A 22158-nucleotide genomic window follows, 5' to 3' on the forward strand; every position below is an offset into this window, starting at 1 on the left:
AGCCACAGCATACTCAGCTGCTTGCACAGGGATGAAACAACCTTCACACCCTGCAGGGGTTTCCAGCCAAGCCACCCTTCCTGAAGGATGGGAGTTCAACAGCTGATCAGAGGCACCATCCACCCCAATGGCTTACGCAGGGGCTGAGTCTTCCCTCCGCAGAGGCAGGGGAGACCCCTGCCCACAACTGCCCCAGGCACCACAGTGTAAATGCTCTGCTTGTGCTACAGACTCTGGGTCTGCTGAGCAGATCAGAGAAGAAGATGATACCTTTGATCGCTGGAGCCTCTGTGTGGCTGCAGGGAACTCTTTCTGGGCAGGATCCAGAACTCAGGGTTGCTGTGACAAAATTAATTTTGCTCTGAATTTCTTTTGTATCCTGGACTTTGTATCGATGCCAGGATAAGGTATTTGCATGATCCCCTTCCTCATTCTCTTGAGGATGTGATGAGATGTGTGCCCTCATGTGAGAATTTTGCCCTCTTTTCCAATTTAACACATGCAGGCCAGTACCACATACTTCCCTCAACATGTTCTGCCTGATAGATGTTTCCAGACCCTCTATGGCCACACAAGCCGTGCTGATCATGAGTAAGTGTATGTTTTATCTTATCAATTAACTGCTCTGATTTCAACAGGTTCATCAATATAACTAGACTCAGTAAATTGTTACTGATGGTGTAGTAAGGGGAGACCTTCCAACCTGAAGCCTCTCTGCTCTGGATGTGGGTAATCACAATTTTACTGACAAGCCAACCTGGTCTTTGGCTGGAACCAGCAATCCTCACCCACTCCCCTGAGGAAGGGCTGCTAACAATCAGAACGAAACACAGTGACGTGAAGAAATAAGTGACTTCTATTCAAACTCCTTTGCCTCTCGGTCTTTCCTGGCCTGCTGGAAGGATTGTTTTTACAGCTTGTTCTGTCTCATCAAATTAGCAAGCAGGAGACGAACAATGTTCAAATGCCTACACAGAAGACCAAATCTCCCATTCTCAGCTATAACATTTTCAAAACCTCCTGAGCCCTAAGAAACCTGCTCTGTCCCTCCAAGTGCAGGCATTGGAGACGGAAACATTGCCCTGGTCTCTGCTGTGCAGGTTTCAGAATTTCTTTCTGATGAAAAAACCATAAAGCCAGGTGTATGTGTGGAGACTTGCGTGGGATTCTAGGAAACCACAGAGAGCCGTCAGACCTTCGTAAGGGTCAACAGCCAGGGACTGACACCAGGTGCCTTGGTGTGACCCTGCAAGGGCTGCACTACAAGCCACAAGCTACGCTAGGCTGAGGTCAGGGTGAAGGAGACCACAGTCTGGCACTTAAAAATAGTTCCCCAAAAACAGCTGCGCAGCCAGGCCGGGGAGGAGCCTGGCCGGCGCTCACAGCACACCTGGCTTTACTCCCGTCGCCGTTGCCCCCGCCGCGGCGAGACCCGCCGCCGCGCCACAGCTCTGCCTCCCCGGCGGGGCGGGGCCTGCGCCAGGGGCAGCACTCGGCCGGGGCCGGGCCGGGGCCGGGCGGCGGAGCGCGGGCCGGCAGCGCCCCCGTGCGGCCTTCCCGCGGCGGCGCGGGCGGCGGCCCGGCCTCGCCGCGCTCCTGCCGCCCGGGGAGACCCGCCCGCAGCTTCCTGCCTCCAACGGGGGCCGCGGGCGTGGCCGCGGGCGTGGCCGCGGGCGGCTTCCTGCGCTGCCGGAGCAGTCCTGTCGCGGCCCGTGCGGATCCGGCCGCGGTGTGTGCGCCTGGACGCCGCCCCGGCCCCAGCAGGAGGCAGGTATGGGTGCTTCTCCCCCGGCCGGGCCCTGCCCTACCCCCTCCTGAGATGGAGGGTTCGCTTTGTGCCGGGGGGCTCCGCTAGCAGAGGTGCACACGGAGCGGGTGTGGTGGGTCACCAGTGGGAGGCAGAGGGCTTTCAGCCGCGGGCCCGGCTCTGAAGGCAGTGTGTTCATTGCCCGGGAACCACTGCTCCACCTCCCCCATGCCCCACTGCCACTCCCCCCATTTCGTAGCACCCAGGTCAGCTCAGCCTGAAAGGCAGCTCTTGGAAGCATCTCCTGCCAAAGGGGAAATAAACCCTTCACCAGTCCCTTGCCACAGGAGCCCAAGGGGTGACACAGCACTGCAGTGTGCCCAGCTTTGGTTGTCTTTGTCCTGGCACCCGTAAGAGGAGTGCGGCTGGACCAAGCCTTGAGCATGATGGAGCGAGTGACCTCTGCTTTGCAGGTGGGACTAGTGCCTTCTGTAGCTTTGGCCTACATGTACAAGGCAGTTTGTTCCCAAGGCAGTAACCTGTGAGATTCTGAATGACAGACACAAAGTAGAGACTTAGTTACATGTTTGAGAAAGCTGTGATTTCATTGTTTGTACTCCTCCAAATCCACCAAGGCCTGAGCTGTCTAAGCCTAGCTCCAGTTAACCCCTAATAGCAACAGCAAAGCCTGTCCTGAAAACACTTGAAAGACAGGGTTTTCAAAAGCACTTCAAGTCAGCTGGGAACAGACAGTAGCATGTGTGTCCTCAGCCGCTTCAGTGTTTCCAGAAGTCCAAGCCAGGGTTGTGCTGCTTTACCTGTCCTTGCAATTTTCTGCATGACATTTGATTTATCTCTTATCTGCAAGAATGTGTCACAACTTTGGGGGCTGCTTCTGCTGGAGAAAGTTCTCCTTTGTTATACTGTCAACACAGTGGTAGCAAAAGTTTACCTTTAAAAAGTAATCACAACAATGCTGAGATAAAAATCACACCACAAACCCCAAGTACCACCACAGTATGTGGCTCTTTCAGTCCTACCTCCTCCAAGGCAGCTGACCAGATAACCACATAACAGGAGTCCCCATCCTACTATGAGCTTTGAAGGAGTTGGGGTGTGAAAATTTTACAGAATGTGTTTAATTCATCACTGTCACATCCAAAAGACAATTAAATTTAAATCCAAAAGCAGAATAACTTTCATGGTCACCCAGCTCATCAGCATGTAGCTGTCATGCACTGCTCTACAAGTGGCAAGACAATAACAGTCTGGGTCCCCAGGTTTGCACTTCATTTGGGTTTGCATATTTACTATCCATTCTGGAAGACCTCTCTTCCAAACCTAGATATAAGCAGTGCTGATGACAAAGCCCCACTCAGCAGCGTGTTGGCCATAAGGGAACTGCAATGGCTTCAGAAGGTATCCTCCTCCCTCCAGAGCACTGCTCATGAACCCAGGCCGCTTACAACCCTGGTATTCTCCAAAATACCTCCTGCACACTCAGGCATATGCCACTGAAAGATACTCTTCCTAGTACACCTTGAAGGGCAGGAACATGGTTGTTGTCTTTGTTGTTGTTATTCAAGATAGTAGACCTTCCACAGCCATCCTGTAGGTCTGCAGTCCACACCACCAGCACATGACCTTCATTGGTCCATTCCTATCTATGCTCTGTGTCCTAGAGAAGTGTTTAGGTACCTCTTTAGGTAACTGTATTGCAGCAGGCACAGGGGCTGGATATGCAGAGGCATAGCAGCTCCTGAGACCAGACAGAGACAGTCTTTTGCCTAGATGGCTCTCAGTGCCTTGAGCCAGCCAGTCCAAAACATTAGTCACAGGATCTGAAGTGGCATTTAGAATCATAGAATGGTTTGGGTTGGAAGGGAGCTTTAAAGGTCATCTAGTCCAACCCCCCTGCAATAAGCAGGGCCATCGTCCACTAGATCAGGTTGCTCAGAGCCCCATCCAACCTGACCTTGAATGTTTCCAGGGATGGGGCATCTACCACCTCTCTGGGCAACGTGTTTAGACTGACTGAATTAGCCACTTAGCGCCTGTTGACTGAATGTATAGGTCAGTGCCCTTGCATGTGTTAGATCTGGGCTTAACTCCTTAACATACATGTTTTTTTTCTTCTTTTAGGAAAGTCGGTGACAATGAAATATTGTCAAGCATAATCTGAAAAAAAGAAAAAAAAAGTGCTTCATGGAGTACCTGAGCTTGTACCAAGAAGCAAAGCCACACACGCTCACACCCCAAAGAGGACCGTCTCGTTAGATCTGCTCTACAGGGAGGTGTTTGCCCCGCCACTGAGCTCAGCCCTGGTAGCCTCCACTGGCGTGTTGATGGAGAGAATATTACAGCCCCATGGGCCTGTGGGAGAGGTCAGACCAATATAGCAGTAAAGGAGGCATCAAAACAAATGAGGGAGCACAGGAGCTGCATTTCAGGCTCAAATCCCTACACCCCGAATGACTGCAGCTTGTTTACACACCTAATGGGCAGTGGTGCAGATGGGAAGCAGGATTTAAAGACATCACAGAACCTTAAAAATAGCATAGTGAAAGTCATTGTTCCCCTTCTCAATTAGGAGGACAGGAAATGAAAATGCATGAGTGTGGAGGCTTTCTGCTCTAGCCCTGAGGGAATGACCCAGAGTCATGAGAATATAGGCCAGATATAGAAGCAAAGAATGAGAAGCAGCAGGAGACAGCAGAATATAATTTGTGTGGATAGACTGCAGCAGCCTCTGCAGAAAGAATCACAAAACATTTTATTGAGAGAATATTTTATATTGCTGTGGGCAACTGCTCATCATCCACAAGGAGAAGTAGGAAACTGCTGGTGAGACAGAACAAGCTACTTAAATGCAAACACCTTTGTTTCATGGTGTGTGAAGGGATACAATGCAGTAGATTTTGCTAACATGGACATTGTTTAGGGTGATAAAAATAAGTATAATAAGAGTTATGTGATTAAACAGAGCAAAGAAAAACATACATTGTGCATCACATGGAAAATCTTTGCTGTGAATCAGTCTCCTTAGGGAAGCAGCAGAAGTGTTGTTTTCTGAGTCGCTTGGAGTTAGAAGGGAGAAGCATTGAAGATTGCGTGGTAGAGAACACTGGCGTATGGACCAAGGGATGAGCAAGCCCATTTCTCTTTGGAACTGGGTGTATCCCTGAATGCATTTTTAAAGGCATAAAAATGCCCATAAGGATTTTCCAGGTTGTTAATAGTCAGCGATGGCAAGTTGGAAGTGAGATGATAGGAGAAAAAGGAGTTTATCACTGTAGGGTAGTGTTGGGGATAGGACATGAAGAAAGAACGGGGCTTGGGGGAAGAAGAAGCCACATTCCAGAAAGGAGCTACTGCACATGCTGAAGGGCAGCCTCTGCTTGAGGAGAAGGGTAGACAGAGACTGGGGGACAGTCAGGTTAGAGGAGGAAAGAAGTCAGCTCTGAGAGGTGTATGTGGATGAGAGAGTGAAAATCAAGACGAAGAGAAGAGAAATGAGTGAGGATGGAAAAAGGAAACACGTGCTTTTGAGCAAAAATAGTTGCAGTTATAGGAAACGTGTTGTGGAAACAGACTGCTTGTCCCAGGTGGTTAACCGTAACCAACCGTAGTATTTGCAAGAAACATTTCCAAATTGCAGTCATTATGTCTTTTTGAAGTAGGTAAGCACTGACAGAGGAGGGAGGCAAAGACAGAAAGATTGAAAGGCAACGGAGGAGTCTCTGTTGGTATGGGACTAGAAGGTGAGCATCCCTCATGCTTGGCCCTGAGCTAGACTTTGTGTCTCTTCGCTTGTGAACGTACAGTGCGAGTGCCCCAGGCTCTGCTGGCTCATCATCAAATACACTTGACCACCGAAAGAAATCACTGTCTAGATCAAACTTCAAAGTGCTGCCAAACGTATCCCAAAGTGTTCCATGGGCTGGACCCTTTTGAAACAAAGGCAGCAGTGTGTTCTAGCAATCCCAAGCGCCAGGAAGCCAAAAAGGAGTAGGGTTAATTCCAGACTTGAAGCTGTAATGACAGGAGAAAGAGAGGACAAATACAAACTGTTTACTGGACAGTGGGACTTGCTCCAATTGTTGTAGCGAGATCTATGCCATCCAAGCTACGCTGGTAGCTATTCTTACTGCAGTAGGGAAATAGATGTGCATTAATCATCTCTGCATTGGTATAACTGATAAGGTCACATAGAGGGGAGGGAAGGAGTAAGTTGCTCCAAAATAACTGTATTGGTTAAAAAAAGAATCTCTTCTCCATCAAAATTACTTTCCTGGCAAAATGTTTACATTTTTAAGAAGGACAACACATTTTTGAACCCTAACAATACTGATTTGTTTTAAAGCTTGTTTTCACAAAAAATAGCTAAAACTTTGAGCAAAGGAGTACATTCCCCTGCACCTTTATTGGCCTTCCCAGACAGCAGTAGGCTTTGTAGGGACTCAGTCCTTGGTGTGTGGTCAGCATGCTCTCCCAAAGGTGTGGGTGGGGGTACTTTACATGTGATTCTTTTCCTCCCTTAGTTTTGTAGCAGCAGCAGCTCTTTTTACTATAAGCCTTTCTGGCTGTTTGTCTTAGGCTTACCTGGGGGGCAATAAAGGTCCTCCTGTCCCAGGAGAGGGCTGCTCTGTTGTTTCAGCACTTCCCATAAGTTGTTGTGGGGATGGGAAAGATGGTCCTACCTGGAACCTCAGTAGATCCCAACATGGGTCATAAATTCATAGGCAAAGCTCAGGAGTCAAATGTATCTTTTTGAGCTTTATCATTGCTTGAACCTCCATATATTACTCTTGAACATAAGAATTAAAAGTATACTGCAGAAACTTTCTCTAGTTAGAGTTACTTAAGTTTGGCTCCAGAGACCTAAGCTGAAAATTTAGATCAAATCCTGACTTGACTCAGACTTAGCTCTGATTTTAATTTAAGAAAAGGCAAAGACTTGCAGGGCTTTGCAAAGATTTGAAGAGAGTAAAACTCTCTGCCAGTGTCCCTGTGAACAGATCTTTAGCAGTAGTAGTGAAAGAAATCACTTTTTAAGGAAAAGTAAACCAACACATGAAGATTTATTCATACAGTACAAAGTAGGAGTGAATCTGTAACCCAGTCCCGTTATTCACAAATTATTTGGTACCACTGCATGACCATTACAAGGTCATGAACCCCAGGAGTGTCTGCCAGGCACCACTATTAGTCCTTTGTGTCTTCTCTTTGTGCAATCAGAAATGCTAACTGCATCTAATATATTAAACATGATTTAGAAGCTGCTTTTCCAGCATGTTATCTGCGCTAAAATTAGTATTATAGGCACAAATAAATAGCCAGTTCTAAATGATTGTAGAACATGTTATCCCAAAGGGTCCTAAAACATTTCCAGAATATAGATGGATAGCAGGCCAGAATAGAGTGTGCTGCACAAAAGCAGGCAGAGGGAAGGAGAGAAACTTTTGACCTAAGGCCCTAGGGCACTGGGTCAGATCTCCTCCTCTCACAGAGCCGCGTGAAGCTTCTCATGTCCATGCAGAGCAAGCCTGACCTCCAGGGTGGAAGTCTTATGTTGGAGTGAGCCTCCGGGAAGTCACAGGGCTTGAGGGGATCCTTCTGCAATTTGGACATGTTCTTCCAATGAATTCCAGGACCAGGACACACAAGAGACTCCTACCCTACTAACGAATGGTTTCCACACAGACTGGAAAGTATGTAACCCTCAGTTACATAAGACCAGCTGAAACTGATGGGGAGAAACCAGTTGCAAATATGCATGTATTGTAAGTTAATTTAAGGAACAAGTTGCTGACCATGGGCCATCTGCAGAAAGTGTACTGTAGATGACTTTAGCCTCTACTTTGATAGATTTAACCAGAAACAGTCTTTGCAGAAGTGAACATCAGACTTAATATCGGAAAATCTTTCCTCTTCCTGTCTGTGACAGCAAGCTGTGAGGTAGGAAAAAAAAAAAGCAGCAAACTCCACAGGTGTGGGCGACAGCTAATGCTGACATAGCTATAACGTAGTCAGGGTTTAAATTAAAAAGTCCTGATTATCATATAATTTCCCCCATTGCCCACAAACCACTTCCTTTTCTACCCATGAATTCTCCATCTTCACAGTAGACAGAAGACTGGTGCCTTTGTGTCAGGCAAGCATGAAGTCGGTGGCTGTAACTTTCTGTGTCCTCTGCTTTCAGTTTGAAGCCCTGTACGGTAAGTAGCATTTCGGATTATACTCCTTGCAGTAGATGTCTCTATGGAATATAACCCACTCAATAACAGGAGACAGTAAATGAAGGCATGATAGCAGGGGGTTGGAGGAATAGAGGTAATTAAGGGAAACAGCTGCAAAATGACCGCTCTTAACTTTAAATATCACTAGAGTTAGTGGGAAGAGAATTCCTGCCAGCACAGGGCATTTGCTCTGAAATGAAAAAGTACAAGTTTTCATTGTTTATATTCTTTACCTCATCTGCTCAGTGTTACCCTCTAGCTGTTTAGACTGTAGTGCTCCAGCCAGCTTCCCTGGCTGGGCATAAGATCTTATAGCAGCATGACGGTGAATGGCTTAATAAGAGAAGCCAAGCTACTGATATTAAACCTGCTCTTGTTTGGGCAGGGAATTTTTATACTATGAAAAATGTATATGGCATAGAAGAGTGGATAAGATCGTTTTGGTGCAGGCTTGAAACGCAGATTGAGTTAAAGGAAGCGTAGCATTCCTAAAGCTGTGTTTGAGAAGGGGCAAGGTGACAGTGCTGATCTCAGTCCAGCCATAAACATGGATGTAGTGTTTTACAAGTTTTATCAGTGTTTTATCACAGCTATGCAAAGTAAAATACCAGAGCTCGCATTTATCTCTCTGAAACCCACATATTACCGGGCCAGGATGGAAATATAGATAATATCTGGTTAAGAAGAGTCTTTTTTTTTCATACATATACTGTCCAAGGATTTGGTATGATGCGTCATGTAAGTAAGACCTGAGATTTAGTGTGCACAGTTACTAAGCACCATCTAAACATGTTCCTTCGAAGGTCATGCCAAGGGCTATTGAATACATTTGCTTCTGAAATTCTAGTGATACAGGATAGGTTTCAAGTCCCCCTGTAGAATTTAAGTACTCCTGAGGTTTCATACAGAATTTAAGCTTTCATTTAAATAAAAACCAGTTTCCAGCTCTTTAGGCAAGGCAGATACCCTTCTGAAGGTTAACTAATACAGCGATAGCATACTGAGTTTTCAGATAGATTAAAAAGATGGGTGACATCACAGGGAAGGAGGATTGTGATCAGTATCTCTAAAGGGACATGAGCTGCTCTTTTTCTCCTTAAAAAGTTATTCTTAAATCTACTAACAAAAAATCCTATCAATTTTGTTAAATAGTTCTCAGCTAGTCAATTTAGCAGGTATACTTGACGAGCATGCTTTTACATGTGGCTGGAGCTATCTAAAAGGCCATTCCTTGTGGGAAGAAACAGGCTGCAATTTTAAGGGTGCAAATAATTGTTCTATCTGATACTGGCATTTCTCCCTTCTTTCTCCCTTCCTTCAAATATGGAGGATCGGATTTGGGCAGGGGGCTGGGGAGAGGAGATGGCAGGAGCAAGAGCCTTCCTGTAACAAGAACTGGTATCTCTCAGGTTTTTTACCTTAACAGTGCTTTCAGCATAAAAAGTACTAATTATTATTCTTGCTAAAAATAAAAGGGCTGTAAAAGATCAGCTTGATGTAAGACACATTAACATGATACTGTCATTTAGAGAACAAACTAGCACTCCAGAGAGTGCTGCCAAGCACTGTGGCAATTTTTTGGGAGTAAAAGCAGAGTAACTTCTGAGATTTTAGGGTTTTTTTGACTTAGCAATTAGCAAGCCCTATTTGTGATCTATGGATGTTTTTTTCAATGTAAATAGGTCACAGAAGGTGATATATGTGTGTATATGTGTATTATGATTTGATAACCCAATCATGATAAAGAAATTGTTTGTAAGAGCATGGAGCCTCTCTGGTGCCTGTAGAGGAACACGGGCAATGGGATTTTGGAGTACAGAGCTGTAGGATTCCATAGCACTTGAGGCCCTTCCTGTGAAACATTGCACATGACCTTTTGCATGCCAACATTTGCAAAGCATTATCACTGTTCACCCACAGATCTCCTGTTGTCAATACAGGAGGAAATCATGGTCATTTCTTAGAAGGGTGTCTGAAATATTATCAACAATGGCTGCTGTGTTAGTGGTATATTTTATAAGAGTTTCCGTATTTCACAACATACAGAAATAATTCAGATTATAGATAGCTTCCTAGAGTAATTCTGGCCATTACTTGCTTTGCCCAGAAGCACTGCTTTCCTCTTATAATCCCTGATTCTTGAAAGATAAGAACATGTTAGTTTTAGGCATATGACTAATGGCACTGAATTGACAGTGTCATCTTTCAGACTGACTTGAAAGGTCAAAGCCATAGCAACTTAAAAAACTGTGTGTGGTTTCATTACGCATTTAGTATTAACAAAACAAATGCATTTATTCTAAAGGCAGGGTCTGCACTCTCCTTGCTCATCTTCAGAGGCAAACATACCCAAGTGAAATTATGCTTGTTCTTTTTATCAGTTAATTAGTTTTCTGAGAGCTGGGGCAGATAAAACAAACAGCAAGAAAACCAAGCAAGAGTATTCTATCCTCCTACCCTAAACCCCAAGTTTTAAAATTAATCGAAAGTGGTTTTTAAACTTCTGTTAGGACCAGAATGCATAATGGATTGGTGATGTTTGCAAATAGCGTTGGGTCTGCCAAAGAGCAACCAGAAAGCTCAAAATTGCAATCCCATTAAAACGAAAATAACCCGCCTTCCATTGGCCTCAGTGTCCAAGCACACTACCATAGAAATTCCCAAACCTCTGCCAAAGTGCTTTCTCACTGCAGTAAAGATGAAATGGAGACAGAAATGTACATGACTGTAAATACACTTATACATAGATTGTACACAGACACACACTTTCATAGTTTAACATAGCAAGGTGTTACTTTCATATACATGTTCATCTCTTGGATTCACATCTGAACCACAATATTTGTCTTGACACTCTACTTCACATGAGGTGAGCCAGGAACAACTCTATGCAACTCCACAGTGTGACACTGCTATGAAACGAATGAAAGATTTGTTTCCTCTTGTCTCAAAACCCTCATAGGCAATTGAATTAGCTCTTTTATGAAAAATACCAAAAAGGAACCTTAAGGCCAAATCTAAGCATTTTTACTGCTGAAACAGTGAGATTCTTCTGTTCATTTCCAACGATACCATGATGTGGTCTTTTATTCACATATTTTTTGAGGCAGTATTAGGGAGGTTTAGTGAATGAATCTCTCAACATTATCGGATGTTTAAACCCCAGTTTCCTATCTCACATCCCACTAAATGTACATTTATTCTAACTGTCGCTTGGCAAATGACATCCCAAATGTGTCTGGCTATTAACCACAGAGTGTTACAAATCCATAGGATTACCCTAGGAAGGAACTGGTACAAATGGGCACAGGAGAACAGCAATCAGGCACAGGGACTGGGGAATAAGCCACCTTTAAGTATGCAGTGAGACCATTCACATTAGGAACTGATGCAGAATAGCTAGTGAGTTGGAAATTCATATCGGATCTCACCCATTGTGGTCATCCATGTAGACAATTTTGTGTTTTAATCTCAGGCACTGTTAATCTCATTTTAAAATTTGCTCCCTTTATACTACGCTAAGCACACTCTTCTATATGGTCACTTGTTTCAGAGGAATACTATTTTCAGAGGAATACTATTAATAAATTGCATCACCTTTACCAAAATGCTCATTCAGAGAAACACATTACTGCGTCTTTCTTGAAAATAGGCAGTTAAGGCTTCTGGGCCTGAGAGGATACAAAATGGTCTTTCAGCTTGTCACAAGGTCACATGAACTACATGCTTAATGACGTCTCTCTGCCCTTTTCCATTAAAAACAAGGATTAAAACCATGATCTCTGACAAACATTTTAAACCACCCAGTATGAAAGGGCTATTTCATTAGCTAACAGCAAAATTGAACTAGTCTCAGAGACAAACAGAGAAATGAAATTCAAAGCTGCTGCTTTAGTGCTCAGAGTAGGGTAGCCCTGCGCTCCTCTGGGGCATTGGGGGAATACGGCACCACTTGGCTCTGTAGCTGCCCCGACAGAGCCAGCATCTGCCTCTCCTCTCAGATGACCAGTGACAAATGTAGAGGTCTCAGCTACAGGTGGATGCTTCTCAGAAGTATCAGGTCAGCTTACGTATTCACCATGCTCCCTAGTTTCTGCTATATCAATACACTTGTTTTTTTCTTCCCTTCCCTGAATAATTTGTCTGCTGTTGGGCCTAATTTTAAAGGTATATGTTACCAAACCACAGGCCATCAAACTACAGAGCATTTTAAAAGAAAGACCTTTATTTCAAATGCAGTTCTCATAGCAGCTGTTTTCTTTCACCATGCAACATGCAAGTCATCAGGTACTGTTTCGTTATTTGACCTTTGCTTTCAGCTTTTCAGACTATATACCATTGTGAGGGCTTGCACTTTCTATATCTGTGCCTTCAGCGTATCTAGAGCTTTATTTCACTGTGAGTTGGCGAGTTATGTGTTTTGTCTGTCTTACCTTCACACCAGTGGTACAAGATGCCAAATACCTTGTTTGTTATCACACACTTGTTATCACACACTTAAGTAATAGTCTGAAGTACAGATATTGGAACTGTCGCTGAATTAGATAAGGGTGCTGACTGTGCGCAGTAAACCAGGAAGAATGTGATAACTAGGAAGAGGGTAAATCAATCAAAAAGGGATAACAGTTTCTATTGCTTTCCAACTGAGCATCACAAAGTGTCTTCCAGAAGTCCACTAGCTTATGCGTCACACTAAAAATATTTTAAACAAGTATCATTCATTGCAATGCCCTTGCTAATGGTGGTAATTGGGGAGCAAGAATTCAAAGAAGGAAAAAGCATGGACACTAAAAGATTGCCTCCGTCCAGAAAGAGTTGAGAGCATACAAAGGTACCCAAATGAGAATAATCTTCTATTCCTATGCACATGCAGATTGGATGTCAAAGATAACAGGTGCCTTGGGAAAAAGATTATTTATACTGGTAATCAGTGCAATACCTGGCACCGTTGAGGACCTACTCTGTGTGGATCTAGACTACCACGTAGCAGTAAGAAGAATAGGATGGTGCATCAAATTCTTTAAGTATTTGCCCCGTATTTCCTTAGCATCATAAAATCCTGATGTAGAGTATATTTCAATCTAAGCAGCCTCTGACAGACTTACACAGCTACCAGAAAACAGGAAAAGCAGATCCAGGTTTTTTTCTACTTGTCTGTGTACCTGTCTGTACCTTTAGTTTTAGGGCACTGCAAAATTCCAAATGAAACACTATCAGGCTGTGCTATGCTGCCAGTACTGACATACAAACCATTTCAAAGTGGTACGTGCCACCAACCCAGCCAGGAAATTCCACTCTCAGTATTGCCATAGAAGGTGGTGATGGAGGCAGTGGCTTAAAAAACAAATCCAGAACAATTATTACAAATGTGCCTGTCTTCTGTAGTGAAGGCTGCCTATGCACAAAGGACTGAATACAGCTTGATAATCATGAAGAGAAAAAGTTGCTACTGAAAAAGGAACAAAACCCTGTGCATTGCTTGAATATTTTCTTGCTGAATGCATTGGAGCATCTTCCAGATATTAATTCGCCATGTGCCATAAGAAGATGTTTTGATGCAGTGTTGAGCAGTGGGGGAGACAGAATGAAGATAGACCGAAATGAGCACTTTGGTCTGGAAGTAAAGTATAATGCTGGCTCATTGCAGAATCTGGATTCATGAGAAATCAAAAGTATGCTCTTTAATTTGGGGGCAGATTTCCTCAGTATTTTGGGGGAAATTTTACTTTAATCTCAGCTTCTATTTATGAAGTACATCCATTACTTTGCAAAGGTGTTTTAAGAATTTGTAAACGCTGTATGTAAGATCAATATTAATTCTTGCCCAATGCATTTTCTTTCTACTCTGATTTTTATATTCCTTGCTTTTATCACATCATATGATTTTATAGTGTAGCACAGACAGGATCAGATAGGCTAATGACACAAATTAGAAAATAACTTCAGCATCTTAACATTGCATGGCTTAGCCCCGGTTCCTGCATCTCTCTTCTTGAATTTTAAATAGGAAACAATTTTGTATTTTTCAGGAGTTGATAGCTGCTCATCAAGACCGTGCAAAAATATAGGTAAGACACATTTGCATAATTTGGTTTATGGTTTTAAATGCCTTTCTAGATCAGAAAATACTGCCCTTGAAGAAAAAAATTGTCATTTTTTTACAGCACACTTTAACACATTTTTGTCTGAGGGAGTTTCCCATGCTATTGGTCACTGACTTTACAAAGTCAAACTGTGAGTTAACAGGACGTCCTTGGTCAGTTTACTTTCTTTTTCTTCTCCAAGAAATTTGCAAAATAAGAGTTGCACAACATCTGAGAGTTTTTCAGACAGTTTTTGGGAAGGTCAGATGTGATTTTTGGATTGCATGTGGGCGCATACACAAAGTGACATTTGTCCTCTACTCCTCCCATTATGTTAGTGATAAAGGTGCTATAGCCATCTAAGTAATTAGGTTTAAACTGTATGTCATGCCTCAAACCAGTATCTACTCTAGAAAGGAAAGACAGGTCTTGTGGCTAAGGTACTTATGTAGGAGTTTTGGGTTCACATCCCATTTTAAGTTTCCAGCTACATCATTAGGGTGCAGATTATGAACCATAAAACAGAGATGATTATCATCATCTTTGTCCCACCTTGTTTTATCTATGAATAGGACAATCAGTCTAAGGCAGGGATTATATGTCCATATAGTGTTTGGTCCAAGGAGGCCTTTAAACATTATCAAGTAACTCACTGATCCAATGCTAACAGTGACCTCTCCAGCCTTATAGTGGATAACAGGCCAAGTCTTACCTCATCTCATTTATTTTCTCAGTAATGTCTGACATGACCAGAATGATGCACTGGTATCTCATTGTACAGGCTGCTTTCCACAGCCAGACTAATCTGAGTACCTATGTGCCTTAAGTTTCAACCACATGGTTCACTTGCTTTGTTTAAATTAGTTTGTTAACATTTTAGGGATTCTTTTCATTGCTATGTGAGTGACTGTACTTATTTCTTTCATGTCTTCAGATCAGCCTCATGTCTCAGACCCCCAGGTGATGGTGGAATTTGAAAATGGAAAATTCAAGTTCACGTTCCCCAACCCCAAAAATGTTAGTGAGTTCAGCATGACCCTCTTCAAAGGGCATGAAAAGAAGGAGATCTGTGCACTCCATTTGAGTGAGGAGAAAGTCATCCCCAAGACTAATGTCACCTACTGTCAGACAGAGCATTCAAACAGCAGCACTACTTTCATTCTTAAAAATCTGGAAAGAAAGCATATCGACATTTATACCTACTGCCTGGAGATGTTCTTACCCCCTCCTTATATAGATTGCCGGCTGAAAGAAACCTATTTGTACATCCAAGGTAAGTTTACTTCTCTTCTCCCCTCACTTCACTTTACTGATAAGTAGACATTGGGCATAGCTATGCTGCAGTGAAAAATGTGACTAGAGTTTCCACAGAGATTTCCAAGATAGCTTAAAACTACTTAGCAGGGGCTGGTAACAGTGGAGCTGTGTTGGTGGACTGCTCAGCATGGCCTCTCCATATTTATTCATCTTCTTGGGCCGGTTTTGCAGGCCATGCTGAGCTCTGCATATTGTTGGTGGCACCCAAGCTAGCTAGACTACATCTTCTGGAGTACTGCAGTCCCACCTTTCCCTGCAGCAGAAATTTCCCACTGTCCATTTTCCAAGCTGCTGAATGAAATGTTAGATTATTTCTAGCCAGGGAAAAAAAATCCATTCTGAGAGCTATCTTCATGTGCCTAGGATAAAAAAAAAATCAGCTGTCAAATACCTGTGCTAGTAGTGGTATATGGAACTCTGATGCCACACTGATGTGAAGAAGATGGTGTTCACCTCTCTGAAGCAGGCCTTCAGCTTTAGAGCCTTCTTAGAGCAGAAGAGATCCACAACTGCTGAGAATTTTTGGCCTTTTGCTGAGAAGGGCTTGGACTAACTTCAGAAGACTCGCTGCACGGGCTTTAATTTTGAATTGCCTTTCACTCAGTGGCTCTTTGGTATATTAAGCTGAAAGAGTTAGTAGTGTTTTTGCTCACACCCTTTCTTGGTTCTCTATATAGTTCAGTTGCAACATGGTACTGCCTGTTGTCCTTCCCTTGCTATCTTTTCCTATCTCTCAACACCAGGACTAAACAAAGATTGAAGCTGAAATGCTAAGGCTAAAATTATGTGGTTGGGTCAAATTATCTCTCAGCCCTCTCTGAACTTAAAACAGCTTCTCAGAATCAAGCTGTGGCATCCTTTTTTGTCTGCAGTGTTTCCCAAAGCTGTCCATTTCCATTTGTACAGATAGCCAGATGCTCATAGCTATTGCCAGATGTTTCATGCCCTATCATATTTTCTCCCAGATCTGGGCAAGGGTAGTCTTGTGTCCCTCAGCTTGCCTTCCTATCCAAACATGACTGCTAAGGTCCACCCTGCTTTTGACCTGGCTGCTCTTTAAATCACCTGTGGTACTCACTGAATGTAAGCTTAAGCCTTGCTCAGATCTGAAATACCATCACACTCTCAAGCCTGGCTTTGTTTCTTTTCAGTCTACACTTTCATCCTTGTGTACCAGCAGTTTCACCTCTCCTTCTGGAAAACTGCAATGTTCTGCTTCCTCCTGAATACACTTTTCCAAGGTGGCTTTTCACCTCAGGAAAATCCTTCTCCAGAGCTCACTTTTGCTATTTTATTAACATGAAGAGAAGAGGGGAAAGAATTTGAAAAGTTATCTCAAGGGGGGAAAAATGCAAATTATCAGTAATGACTTTTTTTGTCTCCCCATCTCCAGATAAGGAAGACTGCATTTCACTGGGACTCATGTCATGGATAATTATTGGCCTGATCATGTTTGCCATGATTTCCTGTATCTGCTGTGTCGTAGCCTGTTGCTTAAGGAACAAGGTAAGCAAGTCTATGAGATTCTGCACAACCCTCCTTCCAAGGGTCATGGATGGGAAACTTGATTTAATGACATTTAGAGGGTGGGACAGGCACATACTCTCTCAGCACATGATGTGTTTTTTGACAAAGAGACTGAGTTGTTAATTTACCACTGGAATTCAGTCATTCATGACAGCAGCTCAGATTTAATTTTTCTAAGACAGAATTGTTTATTGATTTAAAGGCTGGGAATCAAAGGAAAGAGGAGAAATGCTGCACAGGTCAGCAAAATTACTTTGGTAAGCAATTTACCTGATTGTTTTCTTCAAGAAGGGGAAACAAATCATCAGTGGAGCAATTCCAGCTCTGTTCTGGAGCAAAATCACTTATACAAAGAACCAGTTGGCTCAGGAAGGAAAGGAGACCATGGACATTAGTTATTCTTTTGGACAATGTGTGTTTTTCATTTTCAGTCTGTTTTATTCCAAGTTTTCTACGTGAGTGCCTGCCTAGTCTGACTTTGATATTGCCACTGAAAACAGTTGGAGTAACTGCCCTACCTAAAGAACAAAGGCAGGAGTGACAGAGATTAGTGACCACAAATTAAATTCATGGCATTTTCTCTCTGTTTGCAGAATCAGCAGTGTGAATCCAACTCCCATGAGTACAACAGTGAATACATGCCCATGGCAGCAGTGAATGCAGCTAAAAAAACAAGAATCTGAGGTTGTATTAAGCCTAGTTGTACCTCTGCTTGTATCTGTTGCAAGGCTTTCTCTGGGGGGGAGGGGGCTGCTTGCTGTGTCTTCCACTGATTCTAGGTGTGTGGGTGGGTGAGATTGTTACAATAGCTTGTTAATGGAGTTCATGCTGCCATGTAGCAGGAAGAGGAAATGAAAAGCAAAATCTCTGGAAACCTTTTGAATTGAAATAGTGGGCTGGTTCCTTTACATCAGTGCAAAGTAATGATCTTATGCTTGAGGAAGAGATGTGAAACTGTTCCATTCAGATTCTTCAGGTGATGTGTGGTACGCAAAATCTCTCTGGGGAAGGGATTTGTTAGATTTACTGAGTGTTACTGGCTAAGGGCAAATAATCTGTAGAGAATGAGGAACTTCCTAACTACTTAAGCCCTTGCATAGTAGCCAGAAGCATTTTGGGATACAGAACAGAAGCAGAATTTGGACTGATTCAGATGTATGGGGGTTGCATGTAACTAATTCTCTGTTCCTATTCCAGGTATAAGTTGCTTGTGGCATGGAAATTCTGGCAGCAGAGGTTTCCAGCTACTTGAACCTGGACAGTGGGAAATCAACATTTCCTCACCTTTCCCAGCCTCCCTGAGCTCTCGTGATGGTTCTGTGTTCAGTCATGAGACACCCACTCTAGTACTGTTCTGAGCTGTGTTTTGCTCTAGCCTTGTGTGTTGTGGCACACTGCCTGATCCACTGACTTGTACATGAAGTGCTAACAATGTGTTAAAGATGTTAGCTTTTAGTTGAAGAAAATGTAGTGAGTTTGCTTGAGAGTAGATTCCTGTAGTGCTGCTACAGAGGAAATTTCTGTTTTCTACAGTCTCCTTTATTATAAACTTTCCGCTGGGGACAAAAAAAAAAAATACTACCTCCAATGCCAATCCTTGTGGCACAGCCATGAAGCACTGTCAATGTATTGCACATGCCCTTTTGTTAGGGCTAGTTTAACCTGATGCTATCAATTCATCCTCAGATTCACTGTCAGACTTCTTAGCACCACACTAGGAGAGTGCAGTATGCACACATGCTCTTCTGCACCAAACTGTGGGACAGCAGGGGAACAAAACCTGAGAGAGCACAGCAGAGACTTCACTGTGACACAGTACTTCAGCTATGCACATCTGCATTTTTTGTATTTGTGCTATCAATACATCTTTGCCATTCACACCTTGCGGTTCCTCTTATTTAATTAAATTCTGAATTCTTTTACTAAGAGAGGAATACATTACTTTCAAGACTGCAATTGTTCTTTAAATCAGTTCAAACCTGCAGGGTCAGTCCCTAAACTAGGAGACACGATCTCTCCTATTCACATGTCTTACAGCACAAATACAACAAAGTCCATAAGGCCAGTGTATTCACAGACTTTGCACTGCAATTATATTCCTCTTGTGGTTTGACATGAAACCTTTACCACTTCCCCAGTGGGTTCAGGGGTTACTTGACCTGCCTCAAATTGCTCAGAGCCTTCAGTATGAATGAAATGATCAATCCTTCATGCTCCTTGTGAAATCCATCAAAACTCTGACCATAAATGACCAACTGGGAATCCAGCCTGGATATGTTGCCATTTGGCTGCTGGAAGCAGAGCAGTGCAATGATTCTGAGTCTCTCTGTAATTCATCGAGAAAACAAATATCAGTCAGAGGACACTATTGTGAAAGATACACAGCCTGCTTGTCTGGCAAACAGAAGGCTCGTTTCAAATTTGATAGGGCAAAGAGGGACTGTCAGGCTTGAAGAGGACATAAGCTGGTATGTCAAGAACAGGGTTTTCCTCAACAAACACCTAAATACATAGAAGTATTGCAGAGGAAAGGTGCAAATTGTTAACTGTGACATTAAGCAAAAGGGAAATGAGTAAAGCATCAAATGAAGTGGGGACTGCCAATTTCAGAGCGGGTACCCTGCTTAGATAACCAGCTCCTAGGCAGAGGTGTAGAGGGGCACCCTGGCATGTTGGGTAACATTACATTCTCTCCTGTCGTTCTGCCACATAACCTTTGCCAAATTACTTGACCTCCCCAGCAAACAAAACTCTCCTCTGTACATCCGCAAATACACTGATTTCACCATTTAAAAAAATATTGGTGAAATTACTGCCTTTGAAAATTATTGCCTTTGACAATTATTGCCTTTGAACATTATTGGTGAAACAGCTAACTAAATAGCTAGCTAAAATGCCTATGAGAAATGCTGGATGCAAGATCTTATGTAACAGTGGAGAGTCCTATCCCCTGGAACCTTTCACCAGACTGAGAAGGAAGTTCAAGGAATAAAGAGTTTCTGAAAGAAGGAAAAACTTGAGGTTTGCCTTGAGATGCTGCTGGATAAAGGACAAATTATGAAAGTCTGAATGAGGTAGTTCCAAGTACATACATTCTACTCTGGAGAGATAAATGATTTGTACTCATTGTAACAAAGTTTTTGGAAGTCTCAGGTTCCATCACTGCTTTCTTTTTGGAAAAAGAGATTTTTATTCTTAATAAAACGTTTTTATTATGCCACATGTGTCCATAAGAAAGTTCATATATGCATGCATGTTGTGTGAAAGAAATAAGCTCTATAAAATCCACAGTGCAATGGGGAGAGAGTATGGGGTCATTTATCCCTGTATAGCATCTTAGTGGGAAACAGGAAAAGGACTAAGGAAAAAAAAAAAAGAAAAAAGTGAAAACCAAAAATTTGGATCTGTTTCTACACAGTGAGGTAATGACACTCTTTGGATCTGTTTGTTTACTTTTATTTTGATGAGGAAGTCTTTTTTTGTATTGTCCCATCTTTTCTTCCTTTCTTTTAATCCCTTATGGAGTATACAGATAACGTTCAGGATTATTTTGGGACATTTTTCAGTTTCTTTCTGCCATTCTTCAATACCTCCAAATCAAAAGGAGCTCATAGAAGATAAAGGATGGCAGAATGAGAAAAAAAAAAAAACTATGAAAAAAGTAACATGAGCTGAGTCTATAGACTGTGGGACAAGAAAGGATTAAAATAAAAGAAAAAAAAAAAGAGTCAATAAGAATAAACAAAACACCTGATAGTCTAACAGGTCAGATTTTCAAAAAGTAAAAAATGTCTGGAAACTCCCAGTTTTGGGAAAAGACCATTTTAGCAGGGAAAAAAAATCAAATAAGAATATTTCAGCCACCTCTTCTACAAAATCCACTTTCAAGACAAGCAGAAGCATGAGTAACATCCAAATAACATCCAGGAAATCAGAGGTTTGAGGGTAAAATAAACTACTAAGACACAATCTTAACCTATGCTTTCTCTGTTTGCTACATAATGGTTTAGGATTGTAACAGAAATTTTACAATTGTATGACAGTCCACGAGGGGGGTTCTACAACTTGTCCCTCTCCATCTTTGTCTTCTATTGCTTTATGGAGAATATGACTGAAAAAGTATTTTGGCTAGGGCTTTTCCAGGAGCTGAATCCCTAACAACAGTGTTTGTGTAAAACCAGTTTCTGTCATACAACATGTAACATAAGATTCAGTATCAGTAAGATGCTTTCATCCTTTCTGATTTATCATTGCTATAAGTCGCCCCACATGTATTTACACTCAGTAATGCCCTATAGATCTTCCCTGTCCGTGCCAGTATGGAGTGTATGAAGTCAGTAAGTCAGTAAACTAAACAGGGATGTACGGCAAAGAACTACTCATAATCTCCTTGAACGTTAAGACCTGAAATAAAAATTTACAACTTGAGCAAACTTAATCTTGCTAAACAGATAGTATGATCTAATGTGAACAGGTGAAAGATGTTAAGGATGATGACTACGGCTACTCCAAAATTTAAGGAAGGATAAATGACAAGAATATCATAATTTGAACACCTGTATATCTTGAGAGGGTTTGAAATCCAAACATCAATATGTATTTTGCAAGCTTGTCTTCCCAGCCTGAATTATGAACCCAAATCTGAATGCTCTTGGAGTTTAATGATTAGATTCAAGATTGCAATTTCGTACCTAATATATAGCCCTGGGAAGGAAATGACACTATGAACGTTATGGGCCATTTTCCCTTAGTACAGGTGTTCTGTTAACTTCAGAGTTCAAGTAGTTTTAAATTCTATCATACTTCTTACAGACTTTTACAAACTTTACTTAAGGCTGGGGAAAAGAGGCTCTTGAACTACGTAAAGCAAACAAACAAATCAAAATGAGGATCTGTACTGAAGATATCGTACACCGTTATTCATAGAGTGTTTTACAATGTGGAGAGTCCCTTATGCAAGTGAATCTATAAGTTGCCATGCAGAAGAACACAGCAATAATAAAAACAGAAAAAATACAGGTCATTGAAATTATTTAGTTAAAAATAAATCCAATTGGTTAGTGGGGATTTCTGCCCATGCAAGGTTTACTGGGGAGCTGGATCTACGTCTTTGCCTTTGGCTCGACTTTAACTGCAATGAGACACTCCACATACCCAAGTCCCTTGAGTTGTCCAGTCCATCATTGCTATAGCAGTCTACCCACTGTCATAAAAATTTCCCATTTCCTTGAGAGATGAAATTTTG

At 42.5% G+C, this 22158-nt stretch overlaps 1 protein-coding gene and 1 long non-coding RNA gene across 11 annotated transcripts in view; one reads left to right on the forward strand and one right to left on the reverse strand.

The window, feature by feature from the left end:
* Positions 1 to 22158, reverse strand: part of LOC140657783 (uncharacterized) — a 185548-nt gene that overhangs the window by 119385 nt on the left and 44005 nt on the right. The window lies entirely within an intron of this gene.
* ICOS (inducible T cell costimulator) lies at positions 1654 to 20126 on the forward strand. Of its 7 annotated transcripts, none has more exons than XM_072875339.1 (9): positions 1654 to 1771; positions 3890 to 4131; positions 5425 to 5508; positions 7873 to 7965; positions 14016 to 14054; positions 15004 to 15342; positions 16780 to 16892; positions 17507 to 17597; positions 18111 to 20126. In XM_072875339.1, the coding sequence occupies exons 3-8, from the start codon at positions 5496 to 5498 to the stop codon at positions 17594 to 17596; spliced, it is 687 nt and encodes a 228-aa protein (XP_072731440.1). In that variant the 5' UTR covers positions 1654 to 1771; positions 3890 to 4131; positions 5425 to 5495; the 3' UTR covers position 17597; positions 18111 to 20126. The 7 variants fall into 7 exon arrangements, with proteins under 7 accessions (XP_072731440.1, XP_072731441.1, XP_072731444.1 ...); XM_072875340.1 differs by having other exon boundaries at positions 5428 to 5508; XM_072875341.1 differs by having other exon boundaries at positions 1660 to 1767.

This window comes from Ciconia boyciana, chromosome 10, assembly GCF_034638445.1.
Source record: "Ciconia boyciana chromosome 10, ASM3463844v1, whole genome shotgun sequence".
NCBI classification, from domain to species: Eukaryota; Metazoa; Chordata; class Aves; order Ciconiiformes; family Ciconiidae; genus Ciconia; species Ciconia boyciana.

What these genes read in the sequence shown, in the direction of transcription:
- ICOS (XM_072875339.1), top strand. An exon ending in AAGACCGTGCAAAAATATAG is followed by an intron (nt 14,055 to 15,003) that starts GTAAGACACATT and finishes TCATGTCTTCAG; the next exon opens with ATCAGCCTCATGTCTCAGAC. An exon ending in AACCTATTTGTACATCCAAG is followed by an intron (nt 15,343 to 16,779) that starts GTAAGTTTACTT and finishes CCCCATCTCCAG; the next exon opens with ATAAGGAAGACTGCATTTCA.